This window comes from Amphiprion ocellaris, chromosome 13 (assembly GCF_022539595.1).
Source record: "Amphiprion ocellaris isolate individual 3 ecotype Okinawa chromosome 13, ASM2253959v1, whole genome shotgun sequence".
NCBI classification, from domain to species: Eukaryota; Metazoa; Chordata; class Actinopteri; family Pomacentridae; genus Amphiprion; species Amphiprion ocellaris.
In genome coordinates this window covers 34,158,380-34,173,187 of record NC_072778.1, presented here as the reverse complement: position 1 = coordinate 34,173,187, position 14,808 = coordinate 34,158,380, and the positions used below count along the sequence as shown (strand labels likewise).

The window sequence follows — 14,808 nt, the reverse complement described above, 5'->3', positions numbered from 1 at the left end:
GAGTTTTGTCTGAAACGGAGGACAAACCCACTAATTCATATAATAATTTCGTACACTGTAAATTCAGACAGTCAGTGCAATTTTCGCTATGTGTTACAGCTGAAAAAATTTCACTTGGAAAAACCGTAACTTTTTTTAAGACTGCAAAAGGCTTCTTGGGACAAAAGACAGTAGGTTTAGGTGAGCAAATAACACTCACTAAAGCCTGAAATAACCCTTCATCTATAAATACCTCTGACCCAGTTTTAACCTACCAGATGTGCCAGAAAGTGTGGTCACAACAAAAGCATCAGGTATACGATTCCCATTTACTAGAAAACCTCCGGTAAATTCCTCTCATTAAATAGTGAAATAAAGGAGTAAAATTCTTGGGAAACAACATCAGCCCGATCTTCTTCCTCACAGCTGTTTTATTCGTTCAACATCTCACATTACAAATACTTCAAATGTATGCATACAGTTACAAACAGTTGGCAGCAAATGAATATATGACATTAGATCTTTGTTTTACTTCAATACTACAAACCAACTATAAAAACTGATGTCTGTATTGTAGCGGAAATTAATCAGGAAGAAAATATAAAAATTGGAACTTACATATAAATGTGAAATGACTTAATAAAAATCAAAATGATATCAGGTAAAAAAAAAAAAAACAAAGTTAATAAATATAACCTTCCCAGCATTCAATTAAAAACTATTGAAATTTTGCAATCAAGTAATACTAACAGACATAATCAATATTCTTTTCATGTGAAAATGTGGAGCACAATACAGCAATTAGAAAAACTAGACACATCAACGAGTTTAACACATCACCCCAAAAAATAGAACAAAAATCTCATCAAAATGATAGTTATACATTTCAATTGAAAATATAGCAAATGCTAAATACATTATCGACCTAGTATATACAACGTTTTCAATCACAGTAGCATGGTAGTAGCAAAATAAGTAAATAAGCACAAAACTAATGTTTAAAAATAAATTCAGGTATAAATTATTTTTTTCTTTGCAGACATCAGCATGAACAATAGGAAACAAAAAATGTGTAAATGACTGCATGGTTTATATGGATTGAATGACTTACACTGCGGAGAACTGTTTCTGGAAAGAATAAGTATTGCACATAATGGCTCAAAGTTAACTTGCAACATTAAATCACATTCAGGTTATGTCCCAAAGCATGCCACATCACAAAGGGGGTCAAGTGATCAAGTCTCCTCACCTAAGTCCTACTGAGTGTCCTCTACATAACAAAACGCATCCCAAGTGTTGTCACCGTGTAGATTGCATAAACATCATGTCTGTGTACAGTAAGGAAGGCAGACTCCATCGTGTAAAGAGAGGCTACAAGAGAGGCGATCTCAAAGAGATAAGGAAAAGAAAGTCAAAAAGGAGATCTAGTGCATTACATTAGGTCCTGCATTATCACTAGCCATGTTATCTCTTATGCATGCCAAGAATAAGTAGAACTTACAGGCAGTCCCAGAAAGAGGGTCTAAATATTCAAACAGCTGATATCCACTCCGGTGATAGAAGGGAAGATTTCACATTGACCAAAGCCAAAACATTTACCCTAATAATAATCTTAATGACTACACCTAGGAGCGAAATATCAGATTATATTTTCAAGACTATCAAAATCAGTTTAGAAAGGTCTTGCCATGCCTTAGGATCCTGTAATTATGTTTATTAGGACAGAGGAGAATCCACATATGACTGGCTAACAATAGCCTCATTTTTTTGTTGTTTTTTTATCTACAGAATCACATCAATGCACCAGACAATTTTCAGGTTTACCAGCACTTAAATATATAAAAGCTAATTGAAAATTATATTATCATTCATTTTTTTTAAATTAAGTTTACCATAAATGCAGATCTCTTAGTAACAAAGGTACAAAATTATTTTTCACCAAGTGAAAAAAATGAGGTATTGCAAAAGGAGTTCTCCCATCTGTGAAAAATGTGCCTAAAATGACTATTGAAAAAAATATTTAGAAAAGTAGTGCATAATAAATGTATATATGTTCATGACAAAATAATCAGCTATAAAACACTGTACAAAAATCAGCAGGCCATGTATAAAATAATATCTTTATCTCTGTGACAGCAAATTCTAGCTACTACCATATCCAACCACAACACTTGTGATAGAAGCTCCAGTCATGGTAGAGCGTGCAGTGGTACACCATGAGGACAGCTCAGGGAGACTGGACTGTGCATTCCCATTAGTTTGTACTACATTAGCATGTTAGCTTCCAGTGCTAATATCCCTGACAATATAAAGTGAGTAAATACTACTGCCAATACCTGAGCCCTGAGGGCTGTGTCTTTATTAGCTGAAACCCACCAACTGAAACTCCAGCCTGCCCTCTGCCATGTGACGAGAGGACACAACATTATCCTGAAAACCCTCAGATCAACGACGGTTTTTAATGATGCGTTTAGGCCAATCTTTGGTTTGCCCCCTTCTGGTTACAAAGTCTCGACGTAAACCAAGACCTAAAAACTCATGCCAACAATCTAAACGCATGTGCCAAACTGAGGGGAGATTTTGTTTTGTGACGTGGCCAGATGCTATACACTGAGCTTCTTGAAAAACTCAATCATCCATTCGAAACCGAGTTCCTCCTCTGTTCAACCCAACCATTTGCACTCAACCTTTGGTAAATGGTACAGTTGTTCTCTAATCCTGCAAGCAAAAAGTAAGAAAATGCACCCTTCTTAAACTCAACGTCCATAGTTAGTATACTGATTTAGGTATGATGAACCTCACTTAAATTTTTATGTTACTCTCGACAACAAATGTAAGCAGCTTTGCCAGCTAACATGAAAAGAAAGTACAGTCAAGTCAAAAAACACCTAAATCCAAATCTAATGCATCCATATGCTCATGCACATTTAAAGTCAAAACGTAAATGGGATTTCACTCTTCTTAGCATTTACTTCTTTTAGAAGGCCCAATTTTAAAAAAAAAAGAAAATAAAAAATAAATTAATCCTTTTTAACTTAAAAGAAAAGTGCATTTATTTTTCATCGTAGCCCATACCCCTTCCCTAACTACCCCTTTCTCTCAGTCCCTCCCCAGTCCTGCGACGTCTCCCTCCCTCGCCCTCTCGCCTTAGTTCCAGCGGAAGGAGATGTGTCGTGGTCGGTCCCCTCCCTCCTTCACCAGCGGCTTGTGGAACTCACGACCGGCTCGGGAGTGGATGGCTGCCCAGCAGTACTCGCAGTAGTACTGCAGACAGGTCACGTTGGCGCAGAAGAAAGGGGCAAACTTCCCTCCACAGCGAGTGCCCTGGCACTCATCACACAGCTGGTCATCCAAGACATATGGCTTCACTTCCACCTGAGAGCAGAGATGAAATGGATGATAGGGAGACAGTTAAAATGGAGAGTGAGGAAAAATTTGAATGTGTGCACAGCAGCATACTGGATAGGTGGAAATGAATATTTAATGAAGATCTGCTTTTCATTTTTAGGATCTTTTAGGAGCTGCTGGCGTCAGATCGACTCACCCGTTTATCAATCTCCCCGTGCTGCAGTTGAACAAATCGGGCACTAATGGCTGCAATGTAGCTTTGCTGATTGGAGAAGGCCACTCGCCCTGCCCCTTTCGGATACTTGAGTTCAGGGTCTGTGTCGATCCCAGCGTAGCACACTCCCCCGTACAGACGATCCATGATCATGGCAAGCTCGACTGGAATAGCGATGGACAACGTAAGTTAATGTGAGCTAACATTGTTCAGTCACAGAAATGCAAAGGTTGTCTTACATACGTACCTGCACGTAAGGGACGAGGGACACCTCCTACAAAAATGGTCTTCCTCGGGTCCAGTGGCTGAGAGCCGTCCATAACAAAGTCACTATCATTTAGGTTCCAGGGCCGAATCTGGACCTACAAAAACCAAGATGAAAGACAGAAAAAAAAAAACAAAACATTAATTTCCTCTCAGTCAGGCTCTACTCTCTTATGACCAAGACACATTTTTGATTGGAAATGAAAGGGACTTGCTGCTTATGTAATATGGATTAACACATTTTTGACTGCTACTGCAAGATGCTGTCTGTGGTGGCAGGATTTTTTTTTTTTTTTTTTTTTAAACCAGAAGTCTTCGGTTTCACTGTATTGTACAGCTAAAGTCACCATTTAGCATTCTGCGCTTTGATTAGATTCACAAATCAAGCCCACTTGTGTGAGTCTAATTTTACCACTTAGTTCAGTCTTAATTGTTGGCTCAGACAGACAACAAGCATGCAGGTTAGCAGTAGAACAAACTAATACACTCACAGGCTTGTCTTTGATGGTGGGGCTGGAGACACACAGGTAAAGCTTGCCATCCTCCTGAATGCAGGCATCAATCAGGGCTTGAACAGAACTCTCATCTTGGAACAGCAGGAATGCATATCCTGGAAATATGGGATATTCAGAACAAAGAGTGTGAACAAAAACCCCCAAAAAACATCACGTCGCTGGCACAAATATACCATTAAACTGGTTTCACTCACCTTTTGGTGGAAAATAGGATTTGCTCTCTGCCTTGTGAGGCCAATCCACAAACAAATGGCCAAATCGACGGAAACTGGCAGTGATTTCATCTGAAAAGGGAGCTCAGTTAGTGAATCACCATCAGAACTAACTACGGTTACAGACACTGAAAGCCAAAGCAGTTGCTTTAAAGCTCAATTAAGGCTCAAGAATTAGAAACATGAAATACATCTTGGAAACATGGCACTACTGTCATGAAATCTGTTTTGAAATATGTATCTTTAATAATTATTAATATACATAATTGTAATGTTGCTTTGTTATCGTCTACAAAAACCGGGGTTAATTAAGAATTCTAGCTCCACATGTTGTCTTTACCTTCGTCTATGTCTGGGGGCAGCCCACCAACAAACACCTTGCGAGAATATCGCTCAACGCGTTCGCCATTGAGGTGGGGGAAACAGTGGGCTGAACCGAGGCCTGCAAGCCCCTGGTCTCCCGACTCATCTTCTCCAAAAGAGCGTTCATCCTCCATGGGGAACAGAGACGAATGGCCTAATGGACAGAATGACCTGGTTGACATGCTGGCTCACCACTATAGAGACTCAAGAGTTCTTACTATATTGTAAGAGAGCAGGGATGTTACAAAAAGCAGGGAATTGGATGGAATGCAAAAAAAAAATTTTTTAAAATGGCAAGAAATACAAAAAGCAGCCATGATAGCCATTTTGGATTACACAGTAAAAGCAAGAGTATTATCACTGCTAGTTCTTGGTAGTCGACCCGTAAAGCCTCATATGCACTGCAGAAGAAGGGTCTTAAACGCTCAAGGCAGAATAATCAGTACAGAGAAAAATCAAGCAGACAGACACAGAGGCAAAACAACAAAGTGATCACATCAGGGGAAACTGCTGCTTACTTAGTAAAATTAAAGAAATCAAGACACAGTAACAAGCTTTACCTCGTCTTCTGCCATAACTTCTCGCTGCATGTAAAACAACACAAGACACTCTTGAAAAGGCTTTGTTGAAAAAGGCACATGATAAAAACTAAATGTAAAAATTACACTATCAAGGCTTGAAATTAATTTTCTGGGTCACCAGCTAAAATGTGAGCAATTTTTAAAGTGACAGGCACCCTTAAATTCCATTTTCCAAAATGCTTTTAATCAAAACACAAAATACCAAAATGCATTAATTTGAATGCAACTAAAACAAAATCAGACTGATGCAAAATTGGTATCAAAACGCCATATACTGTATTAGGGAGAGAACTGAACCCATTCACCAAATAATTTGACCCTTACTTAGGCAAGAAAAACTATCTGAAGCCGCCCTACATTTTCTTGAAACATTGTGTGAATGAGGAGGAAAAAACTGTGATCCGTATCATATAACAGATTCTGAACCTGTCTGGCACCAGTACCATTTTCTTACATACAGAAGCCACCATTTTGTTTACCACAAAGACCAGATTTCCAGTGTAGTAAATAACAAGCAATATGCCTCAAGTCATTTACTGTTTTACCCACTTACTTTATGTGTCAGTCTGGTCATGTCACATCCAGACACTTCAGTTTTGCTTCAAATTTATGTGCTCACCAAAGCAAATACCTATCAGCTACACTGAATGAGACAAAGACAATGCAGATACTGGATCCTGACTTCCACTTTTAGAAATAGCTGCAGTTTTTATACACATATGGCAGGCATTAATTTCAAGCCCTGACCTCAGCTGTACTGCATATTTAAATGCATATCATTTACATACCATTCATAGGTAGAGGACCGTCTCCACCCTGGTGAGAGAAGCTGTAGCGTCCTAAATGACAAAAACAGGAGAGGTCTCAGAACACGATGCCATGACAGGGATTCCCAACTGGACTAGTAATTATATTAATTCCTCTTTCTCATGTAATAATAGCTACCTAACCCACTGGTGTTATGTTGGTTTGAGGCAATACATTCCATTTGTGTGTCTACAGGAAAATGAAAATGACAGTGCAGATATGGGGAAAGTGTGGAGAATTTGGCAGACAAATAAAAAAGTAACTCAAATGTAGTCCCGCTTGTCAGTAATTATAAGTTCAACATGTATCTTAGGGTTATGTCTTATGCCTGAAAACACTGAAGTCCAAGAATGTGTGTTTGACAACTTTTTGCTCGATGACTATGCAAATTATCAGGCTATTTTTGATTACTGAGAAAGTTGGCTTCAAAATTAGGAGACGGAAAACACCCTCATGACAAATGGCAGGTCGACTGCATAAATGATTAAAGATATGTTTCAAAAAAAAGAAGGTACATGCATCAGCAGGCCGGGCTGTGATGTAAAATGGTTCCTTTAGGACTGACAGTAAGAAATCTGAACTGAAATGTTTTATTAATGAGAGAGTTCACTTCAAGCTCAAACGGTCTACTCTGAAAAAAATGCTGCAGGTGATTGTTTTCATTAATTATAGAGAATAAGACAAAAATGGACTGTAATGCAAGACGGCTCTGTAACCAATCTGAATGGGTCTCCCACCTGATTTGATTGCAACGTGTAGAGTTTTACCGCCAATGCAGAAACAATACTTTTGATACTCTGAGATATGCAACGGTTTCTACAACGCTCTTTTTCACAAGACAATTGTTAATCACTAAAACAAAAATGACAAAATTGTCAAGTAAAACAGTCTAAAATTAATTTCTCCTATCAAAGAATTTATCAAGACATGAAATCCCAGCATGTTGATTCCGACTGTTGTGGACACGTTTTGATCAATATGATAAAAGTATTAATGTTCAATATCCAAATAGTCTTTGATTTCATTCAAAATCCCATGATGTTAAAATTAAGAGGTGAACTTACACAGAGAGATACATTTCTACTGTCCAATAATCCAAAATACATTATCCTTTTAAATCTTGGGTGATACTCCCCAGCCCTACTATAGCTGATTGATTCTGTATGTGGCCAAAAGGACAGACAAAAGGGCAACAAAAACAATACTGTCAACAAAAAATGTGCCCATAGAATCTTTTTCAGTGCCAGCATCAATCCTTAGGTGTCATATTTGTAGTCAAAAACTTGCAATGATACCCAGCCCTTCATACACCACAATATCACTAAAGTAAATTAAAATGTGGTGAAGCTCATTAATATTTGTTTTGCTGGTGCCATTAGTATAAAAGTGCACTGCTGCAAGACAAACATCCAACATGTGAAAAAACAAACAAACAAACAAAAAAACACATGTAGTGCAAACGTAAACATTCCCTCAATAAGCAGCACGTTTTTCCAAACCGGATTTCTGCTGGCTACAGAATTACCAGCATTGTGATATAATACCCAATTTCTATTTTGTTGTCAAATACATGCAGCAACTGCTGTATTTATCTACAGCCAGCAGTGAGAAAAACCTATCCCTTCCTCACTATTGTTAGTGTGGGAACCAACCTTTTAAGGAATCCTGCTCAGCCCTCATAATGTCAATCAGAGAGTTCTCCAGAGAGTGCATACTGAAACCATCAAAGGACCGTGTTCTCTCCTGCTGAAAGAGAGGAAGACAACAATTAGCCTCCTCACTTCCTACATCACCATCTACAGCAGCACCAGCTACAAGATCCCCGACATATTTTGTTATGATGCTAATAGCAAATTTAAAAAAAAAAAAAAAAAATAGCAAAGACTATCTTTGTAGAGACAAAGCACAGTAAACAGAAAATGGAATCCAAAGGATGTCACATAAAATTATCTGCATACTCTGCCATCAAATCTCATTTTTCCAATCTTTCTGATACGATTAACAAGGAAGATATGCTACTTAAAGAGCTAAGAAAAAAAAACTAAAATAGAGCCTTTAAAGTGGCCAAACTCTTACCAATGCAAATTATAATCAAATAGCCTAAAGTGAAAATAAATATCATCTTTTTAAAAACAATTTTAAAAACACTGAATAGCTGTCAGTAACACATACCACGTGATACGTAATACATAACGAGTGAGGGTGCATCACTGTGTATAACAAAGAGTTGAGAGTATGCAAAGCTGCAGAAGAGCACAAGACATCTCAAATCAGGACAAGAGGAAGCCCATGTGATCACACCAGCTGATAAGACTGTTCTCCTTTAACCAAATGATCTAGATAAAGGCCTCAGACATAAACACACACAATAAGTTTCAATTCATCCGTTCAGCTGGCTGAATGGCCACATATCCTGTTTTGTTCAATGGCTTATTTGTTGCATTTGAAACAGATGAGCATGTTAAATAAGATTAACATCATTTGCCCCTGGAAAATACAGACATATTTACAATCAGATGTGACCACAGCACAATTCCCTTGCTGTTGTCATGAGAATTAACTGAAGTGAACTTAGTCCTTTCAGGCATCTATTCATTTCCTTAACATCAGCCTGAGTGTTCTTCCCACCTGGAAAGGATAGACGCTGTCATTGCGACTCATGCTGTCGTCCACCCAGCCTTTGTGATTGATGCCAGAACTGTTTCTAGGAAACTTCTGCGAGGGAACCTGGGGAACAGACAGGAAATTTGCAAGTCTCCTAATCACATGTAGTATGCACTTTGTTTCTGCTTTGATTAATTACTATCTGAAATGAGACGGGACAACCTCACGTACCTGGTTGTTGGGGAAAGATTTCTTCAGCGGAGAGATGGAGTTGAGCCCTGTCATCCCTCCACCTACACCCCGGCGGTACTCTCGAACCCCCTGTGTGCCTCCCCAGCCACCATACCCACCTGGGCTCCAAGAAGTGGATGTGGGAGTGGAGGGGCTCTGGTAGCTTCCCCAGGGTGAGGGAGGTTTACTCTGGGCAGGAGCAAGGTGGGGCAGCTGGGTGAATGGTCCAGTGCGATGGGGATGCGGAGGGAAGGAGGGCTGGGGTGGATGAGGGCTAGCTGGGGAACGTCGGTGTTGCTGTGGAACCCCCTGACCGTGGGGGTGGTAGTGCTGGGGATGAGGTGTGGGAGGGTGGTGCTGGGAGACTGGGCCAATCTGTGGGGAGAAACTACCTCCTGCTCCAAAGCCAGGGCCGGCGTGGTGGGAGAAGTTCTGGAACAGTAGTGGAGGTCCATTGGCGTTGGAGCCAGCGGGACCAAAGAACCCTCCAACATCTTCTCCGACCACCGGAGATTGGGTGGATGGGACAGCAGGGGACCAGTTGTTGAAGCTGGTTAGCGAAGATGAGGAGGAGGTGGATTGTGCACAGCTTGTAACCATTCCCAGGCTGTCCTGGTAGTCGAAGCTACTCAGCCCTGGGGACTCCATCCTAAGCTTCTCTTTCCCACCGCTGCTCTCCAAAGAACCCTTCTCCAACGAGCCATCTTCAGGAAGAGCTCCCTCGAGCTCCCCTAGGCCGCCTCCAGCCTCCTGCTGGCCTGGAGATAGGGCCTGAGGCTGGGCCTGGACCTGAGTCTTCTCCTGCATGTCCTGGAGGTCCAAAGCCTTGGACTTGTCTGACTCCAGAATCTCATCTTGCATGTTACTGTGCTGGGCTACGGCGGGGAACAGCCAAGCACTGCCCCCATTGGTGGAGCAGGTGTTGTTTACGAAGGAAGGGGGGCTGGGGGGGTTGGAGGGGTGGTGAGGGTGCTGGGGTTGAAGGTGAGGAGGGATCCTTACAGGGAAAGCAGATTTGTTACCACTGCCGTTCTTCACCAGAACTCCAAACCCGTAGTCCCCCATTTAGGACACCCAGAAAATCTTCAGATCAATTTTGGCTTTCTTTATCCTAAAATGTGGGTTGAGGGGGAAGCAGGGAAGAAAGAGAAAGGGGTGACAAAAAAAACAAAAAAAGCTGTTACACCTTAAGTTGATCCTGCCACGCGCGCGCGCGCACACGCACACACACAAAAACGCAGTGAATGTGCTCGGGCTGCACCCTTGCTGGTCTTGTGATGCAATCAATGAGATTAAATCATTTGCTTGGCTATGGGAGGCCTGGGTGAAACACAACCCTACAGCAGGCGGACAACTACGGAAAACACCCAGCTTTAGGCAGCTAGCAGCCTGGGCTGGTGGAGCTGACGTCTCCAGAGGTCGTTAGGCGGCTAGCAGCGAGCTAACAGCTGCTCCGCCACCTTCCATGTGCCCCATTATTAATCACGTAGATCCGAACAGGCAACAGTTTTAAGCACCTTTACGCATTACAGCGCAAATGTGAACGCTCAAGCGCTGCGGAGGGTTACGGCACGCACACCTACCGAATAATCTTCCATTTCCAGCAATGACCTCCTCATACGCAACCATTTAAATACAGGAAAATGTTGATGACGTCTCCTGTCTGTTCTGAATCTGGGCTAGTTCCCTTCACCGAGCCGCTAGTGCTAGCATAATAGCCGACAGCCGCAGAGCAGTTGGAGCATATTCGCAAAGCAGCTCGGAAGCGATAAACCGATTCAGCGGCCTAAATGTAGCTTAAAATGTTCCTACGCAGCACCGTTAGAAATTCCCAAGTTGGAAATGGTGTGTGGCTCTTTAAACGACCTCGTCTGTTTCGTGTCCTGTATGTTCAATGTCACACAGCCTACCAATCCTTGTCATCATTTCTACATGTCGAAATAAGCCAACGCGGACTCGACGGCCACTCCACGGCGTCGACAAACGCGTCTGTTCGGCGGTGCGTCGGGTACAGTTACCTTCAGTTCGGCGTCATGACCTTATCATTTGGATGTTGCCATAATTTTTTCCCTTTTCTGCATTTCCCAGACAGCCGGTGTAAATGGTCTCCTCTCTCTTCTAGATGACAGCTGGGCCAGTCGGGAGACACTTCCGTCTAGAAGCCCCGCCCCGTCACCAGCAGCCAGCCAATAGAAGGCAGGATTTCCCTCCATCGCCCTGCCCACTTAAACTGAAATCTAATTTGTGATTGGATAATTGCTGCAAAGTCACACCCAACGTGCTCATTCTCAATGAATGGCAGATGCAGTCAGGACGTTCTCCTCCCAAATAAGGATGTCTTGAAATCAATGGGAGGAGTTGTAGGGAAAATACTTTAATGATCCAAGGAAATTTCTGTCTAAACCTTTAACCAAGACTAAAAACTTCGATATTTTTGCAAAAATGCTGTCAGCCAATGGATTTCAAGGCTTATAAAGCTAAAGTCTAGTATTTGCAACCATCTGCTTCAAATGCAGATGAGTTCATTTGGCTAAGCAAATATTTTTTTCCTCCACCTCAGCTTCTAGGCATTCAGTACTGGTGTATGACAGGCCCTGAAAAGCAATGCATTTTATCTAGACAGACGGACAGATGAGTGGAGTGATAGGTGGATTTTGTTGAACTGCTATAACCCGGATCCACAGCAAAGTACTGCATAGCAATCTCATTAAAATAAGCTGCTGCTATTTTCAGAACGTAATCGAGCTTGAGAGCTTGATTCATTTTACTTTGGTGAGATCTGTCCTGTGCTTCGATCATACCGTCATATCATACCTTCACTTAGTAAAACGCAGGATGACAGTCAGTCTCCTTCATCTGTTGTCTACCTGCAAACCAAAGTGTCACTATGCAGAGTCATTAACAACTTACAGGTCGTTTATTCACCAGGAGATGAAAGATTATCCTGCTCAGAAGCATTGCTCTTGCTACCCACAGCATACATTACTCAAGTGGGAGTAAAATTACTTGTGTTCAAAGCTACTCAAGCAACAGAGGCTCATTAGGAGCATGCACACAGTACAGCTTAGCAGCCATTTTAACTCAAAGCAAGCTCAAATAGAATATTCTCATGACTGTGCATTAAACACACTCTTGTGGGATGAGCGTGATAAAATAAATAAAAAAGATAAAAGCAGACCTACTGGTTTTAGAACGCACTCAAGCAAGCAGGAGTGGCTGAAAATCTATTCAGTTTCATTCAGTTTCCACCCAAATCTTTAGAGCATTAGTATTATTTACTTGTTGAGTTTGTCTTGTTAACACAGTGTTCCAGTCCCCCATGGCAGACCCACCCTTCATTTGTATCCTGTAGGAACAGCAGCACACATCACCCCACCCCACTCCCATGTGCTGCAGGGCCTGTCGGGGTGGTTTAACAGCACAACCGTGTCTCTTGAACTTCTGGTTTCTTGTAAAAATTAATAGACAGCTGGTCCAGGTGTTACTGCTTTAACATTATGTGCCAACCGAGTGAGGAAGCTGTGGCATACATGGGATTTGTGTGTCTGAATGTGCGTTTTGCTCTCTGTGCTGCTGTCTGCTTTAAGCCTTTTGAGGCTGTCAAGCATAGTTAGTTGTGTCAGCATTTTTTTCCCTCCCTGAGAGCAACACTCTCTATTCCCTGGCGAGTGTCGGCTGTGCTGCAGAGGTTCCACTCATTTTATGCAGCTAAGCAGGTAGACATGATTATGTGATACACACAGCATTTAGAAGTATTATCGTGCCAGCTTTAGGTCAATGTAGGACATTTGTGTTCTTTAGGAGACAAAAGTGAGGTGCATGCTTTCACCCAAAGTATCTTAAATGATTCATCCATGAAACTTAGGCACCCAGTCATTAATTCATGAGGTCACACTGGAGCACAGGACAGACGTTCACAATGCGCCTGGGGCCGACGAGCTCAGGTTTCTCTGCTCGGAGGCACAGAGTGTCTCTGCTGCTGCTGCTCACATGGGATATTGGCCGCCTCCATATTGATAGAGCTCTGTTGCCATATCAGCCATGTAAGCTGGGTGATTTCTAGTCCAGTCAGCAGCCACATTGTTTCATCAGGAGGTTATCCAGCTCAGACTCCAGGTGTTGCTGTATGAACCTGAGTGTGACACAGCAGAATTTCTCCCTGCAAACTGTGTACCATACAGAGAATGTATCACACCACACTGTGGCCTTGCTTGTCAGCTCCCTGATGAACAATGCTTAGCACACTGTTTGGATAAAAATACTTCACATGCCATACAGACATTTAAAGCTGTATATATGAGTGATAACAATGACAATACATTTCAAAATGAGCTCTGAATATCAAGATATATTTATTGTAAATGGAAGAAGATGAATTCATTTAGATGAATCTCTTTTCGTTTGCTATGTATCAAATAGATAACAGAGAATCTGATTAGAGGGGAGGTCCAGTGGCTTCAAGATAGTGAAAATTCAAGAAGCACAGAATGAGTTATCTTGACTTTTAGTCCCTAATGTGGGTCAAACCAAAAAAATCCAACTTTCCCAAAATGCAACTCAAGGGCATCTTTCATTAAATTCTCCCAGCCTCCTAGATACTGACTTCTTTTACATTCCACAACCCAAGTTTGTAAAGCTTCTATTAAAAACTTGAAGTCTCAAGCCCAAACTGATACAACCCTGAGGACATCATCAGGGCTTTTTGTTTAATACTTTGTAAAGCTCTGTCACAGGCCACAGAGGCTTTTTTCTGCTGTAATACAGAGCTTTGTTTTTAAAGGCTTTGCAGCATTCCTTGTGATGAATAAACAGGTTTTGATGTTTGGAGAGATGCTGTTTTTGTGTTCTTCTTGTACGAGAAAAGAGGACACTGTGGAGCTGCTTTACCTTTACTCAAGTCAGGTTTAAAAGATTTTGCAGATTTAATTTAGAAAACTCAATTCACCCCAATTAAAAAAAAATCAAACACCGACACCTGCTTCCACTCTCTGCTTTGTATGTCAATAGGCGAAGAGATGTCGCCACCCAGTGGTGGTCTAGCATCACTACACACTCAGAGATGGTTTGTGACACTGTCACAGACCATGCAAGGCAGAATCACACTGAACTGCAGAGGTGCTGATATAACAGAAGCTCTGCGGTATGTTATGACATGGCATGTAGCCATCCTTCCTCCTTGTCACACTGTAGACAAACTGGGGGAAAAAAAGGAAAAAACGGAGGGCATAATTTGTGTAACAGACTTCCCTGTATATCCTTCAAATGCTCCTCAGGAGACCGAACTTGTCCCGAGAATGACTTTGAACCTGTCAGACAACAGTTGGAAGTCTACCTTTCAAATTATAGCACTGTCTAAATGTTTGGTGAGGCAACGTACACTGTTGGGACAACTCATAAAAACTGACACCCTCAACCCACCCCCAGCATTGCACACAATCCAGAGTTGCTGACGTAAATGTTTAGGCTTTTCAAAAGGGAGGATATTTCCAGTCCTTGAAACTTTAAACACAGCCCGTATTTCACTGTCAGAAAGGAGGCGGCAAGTCAAACGAGAATGGGGTGTCTTTTAACCTGTGTGTACACCTGAGACGTCAAGGACTTTGCTGCTAACCTGCTTAGATGAACGTTGGATGAATGTTTCACCTCCTTTTTACTCAATAAAAAAAAACTATCTTGAAAGACACAAAATG

General features: G+C 41.6%; 1 protein-coding gene across 5 annotated transcripts; it reads right to left on the bottom strand.

Annotated features, from left to right (window-relative positions):
- Positions 1 to 392: 392 nt before the first annotated feature.
- LOC111588044 (cytoplasmic polyadenylation element-binding protein 4-like) lies at positions 393 to 11,266 on the bottom strand. Of its 5 annotated transcripts, none has more exons than XM_023298161.3 (12): positions 11,137 to 11,266; positions 9,119 to 10,229; positions 8,912 to 9,010; positions 7,936 to 8,029; positions 6,265 to 6,315; positions 5,456 to 5,479; positions 4,873 to 5,049; positions 4,515 to 4,604; positions 4,297 to 4,415; positions 3,789 to 3,903; positions 3,524 to 3,705; positions 393 to 3,354 (listed from the first exon to the last, which is right to left on the bottom strand). In XM_023298161.3, exons 2-12 carry the CDS (start codon positions 10,181 to 10,183, stop codon positions 3,127 to 3,129), a joined length of 2,244 nt encoding a protein of 747 aa, XP_023153929.1. In that variant the 5' UTR covers positions 10,184 to 10,229; positions 11,137 to 11,266; the 3' UTR covers positions 393 to 3,126. The 5 variants fall into 5 exon arrangements, with proteins under 5 accessions (XP_023153929.1, XP_035798783.1, XP_054872750.1 ...); XM_035942890.2 differs by lacking the exon at positions 11,137 to 11,266 and adding an exon at positions 10,702 to 11,059; XM_055016775.1 differs by lacking the exon at positions 11,137 to 11,266 and adding an exon at positions 10,702 to 11,057 and having other exon boundaries at positions 7,936 to 8,026.
- Between the last annotated feature and the right edge of the window lie 3,542 nt (positions 11,267 to 14,808).

Excerpts from the sequence above, each read along its gene's own strand:
- LOC111588044 (XM_023298161.3), bottom strand. The coding sequence starts at position 10,183 with ATGGGGGACTACGGGTTTGGAGTTCTGGTGAAGAACGGCAGTGGTAAC. Across the intron at positions 8,030-8,911 it reads ACAGCGTCTATCCTTTCCAG|CAGGAGAGAACACGGTCCTT; the intron begins GTGGGAAGAACA and ends CCTCTCTTTCAG. Across the intron at positions 4,605-4,872 it reads GCCCCCAGACATAGACGAAG|ATGAAATCACTGCCAGTTTC; the intron begins GTAAAGACAACA and ends CTCCCTTTTCAG.